Source organism: Perkinsus marinus, assembly GCF_000006405.1.
Source record: "Perkinsus marinus ATCC 50983 genomic scaffold scf_1104296947962, whole genome shotgun sequence".
Taxonomy (NCBI): domain Eukaryota; phylum Perkinsozoa; order Perkinsida; family Perkinsidae; genus Perkinsus; species Perkinsus marinus.
Window position 1 is genome coordinate 1 of NW_003210382.1, and position 1,621 is coordinate 1,621.

General features: G+C 47.5%; 2 protein-coding genes across 2 annotated transcripts; both read right to left on the reverse strand.

The window, feature by feature from the left end:
* Positions 1–53: 53 nt before the first annotated feature.
* On the reverse strand, positions 54–1,089 carry Pmar_PMAR008480 (hypothetical protein; the record flags this gene model as incomplete). The annotated part of the gene is made up of 3 exons (XM_002779026.1): positions 54–127; positions 630–741; positions 1,001–1,089. Coding segments are annotated over 3 exons (275 nt in total), but the record flags the coding sequence as incomplete, so codon positions are not given.
* A 55-nt stretch (positions 1,090–1,144) lies between these two features.
* Pmar_PMAR008481 (hypothetical protein) lies at positions 1,145–1,481 on the reverse strand (the record flags this gene model as incomplete). Its single annotated transcript, XM_002779027.1, has 2 exons — positions 1,145–1,308; positions 1,357–1,481. Coding segments are annotated over 2 exons (289 nt in total), but the record flags the coding sequence as incomplete, so codon positions are not given.
* Between the last annotated feature and the right edge of the window lie 140 nt (positions 1,482–1,621).

Genomic DNA, 1,621 nt, shown 5'->3' on the forward strand with positions numbered 1-1,621 from the left:
TGTGAAGACGCTTACCCCCCAAATCCTCCAATAACGACCCAGCGCTGTGCCACATGCCTATCCTAGGGATCTTCAACACCTCTCGTCGGAACTGGGGCACTGTCGATGCCAGGCCTCTCCACTGCATCTAATACGAAGTTCATACCACTCGGTTAGTAATTATGAGAAAGACTTTCCAGTGCGAGAGTATATGCACATGGTCAACTACATGCATTGGTAACAACATGGAACTCTTGGGAAATTATCGTTTGTTTACTTCTATCCAAAATCATATGTGGATTTTCATAGTTTTGGTAACGATATCGAAATCCCCAGAAAACTTCGGGGAATCATCGTTGATTTTCGTATACTTCTACCCAACATCGTGCGTGGATTTCCATAACGTAGTAAGGAACCTTACGAGCTCAGTTGAAGAGACCTAACCTATATTCCCACACTGTCGAGAGCAGCAGAACGCAGAAGCAGTGTGGTTGGCGGACCAAGCTAATGCACTACTGTTCGTAGCCGCCCCCTTCCTAACGCTGGTTGGGCATAAGGATATTGTAAGACTTTATGCTCTGGTCCGACATTCGAAGGGGGGTGATTCAATGAGTCAACAGTTTCGATTTCGCCGCGAGCGATATCCTTACTTGGTCAAACCAGCGGTAGCTCAAGAGTCGCCAATAAGGATTGTCGTATATGTCACCCGAGCTGAAAGGATGTCCCAACACTTTCGTCTGGGACCAGGGCATCGAGAAATACCTGCAGTGGAACTCAACGATACTTTTGAAGACTCTCAAAATGAGCGCAAATGGAGAAAGGATGAAATAGTTGCCGCAGATAAAAGGGAGTCAACGAAAAGTCAAGTACAGTACGCGCAATCTGAAAACCCAATTTAGCGTGACAGCAGCCCCAACTCCTTACTGCTAATATCAGCGTGGAATTTGTATAGGAAGTGTGTGTAGCGAGTTGGAAACTATTGCCGTCCACCCTTCCAAATCAGGAAGCCAACACAACCTACATATGAAGGGGAACTCCGAGTCTCTCAGCCAGATGGACGTGAATATATGATGGCGGATTGGCGATCATAGCATGGGTAACCCAACGCTCCTCGCGATTACCTACGACCATGACAGCTCCGTCAAGTCCCCAGCAATACGCTTACTCTTCACAGCTGCCCAGGCCCCGACCTTGTCGGTTTGCCACCCTGGGGGGAAGAAGATTTCCCTCAAGGATTCCATCATACCAGGAGTATGTAGCAGGATGTACCACATATCCCGGGGAGTGAAAAGGAACTTGGGACTCCATGAGGGGCTCTCGGCTGCGTGCCTGTTAGCAAGTGTGATCAGCAATTGCGAACGTATGTGGGGAATTCACCTCATGAAATCCTCAGGTTGCCAATGGCCAGGGGCATCAAGGGCCATTGGGAAGAACTCTATTCCTTTTCTCTCAACCATATCTCGGAACTTATCATGAGTGCAGATACGACAATGATGGCCCATCGCGTTGAGCTCCTGTAAGGGAGGGGGTTGTTATGGATATGATAATGTTATTATTATTATTCACCTTTGAAATGGCGATGTACTGCTCAACATCCCCACGGCTACCAACATCATTAATGTTATGTTCATCCTAGGGATAT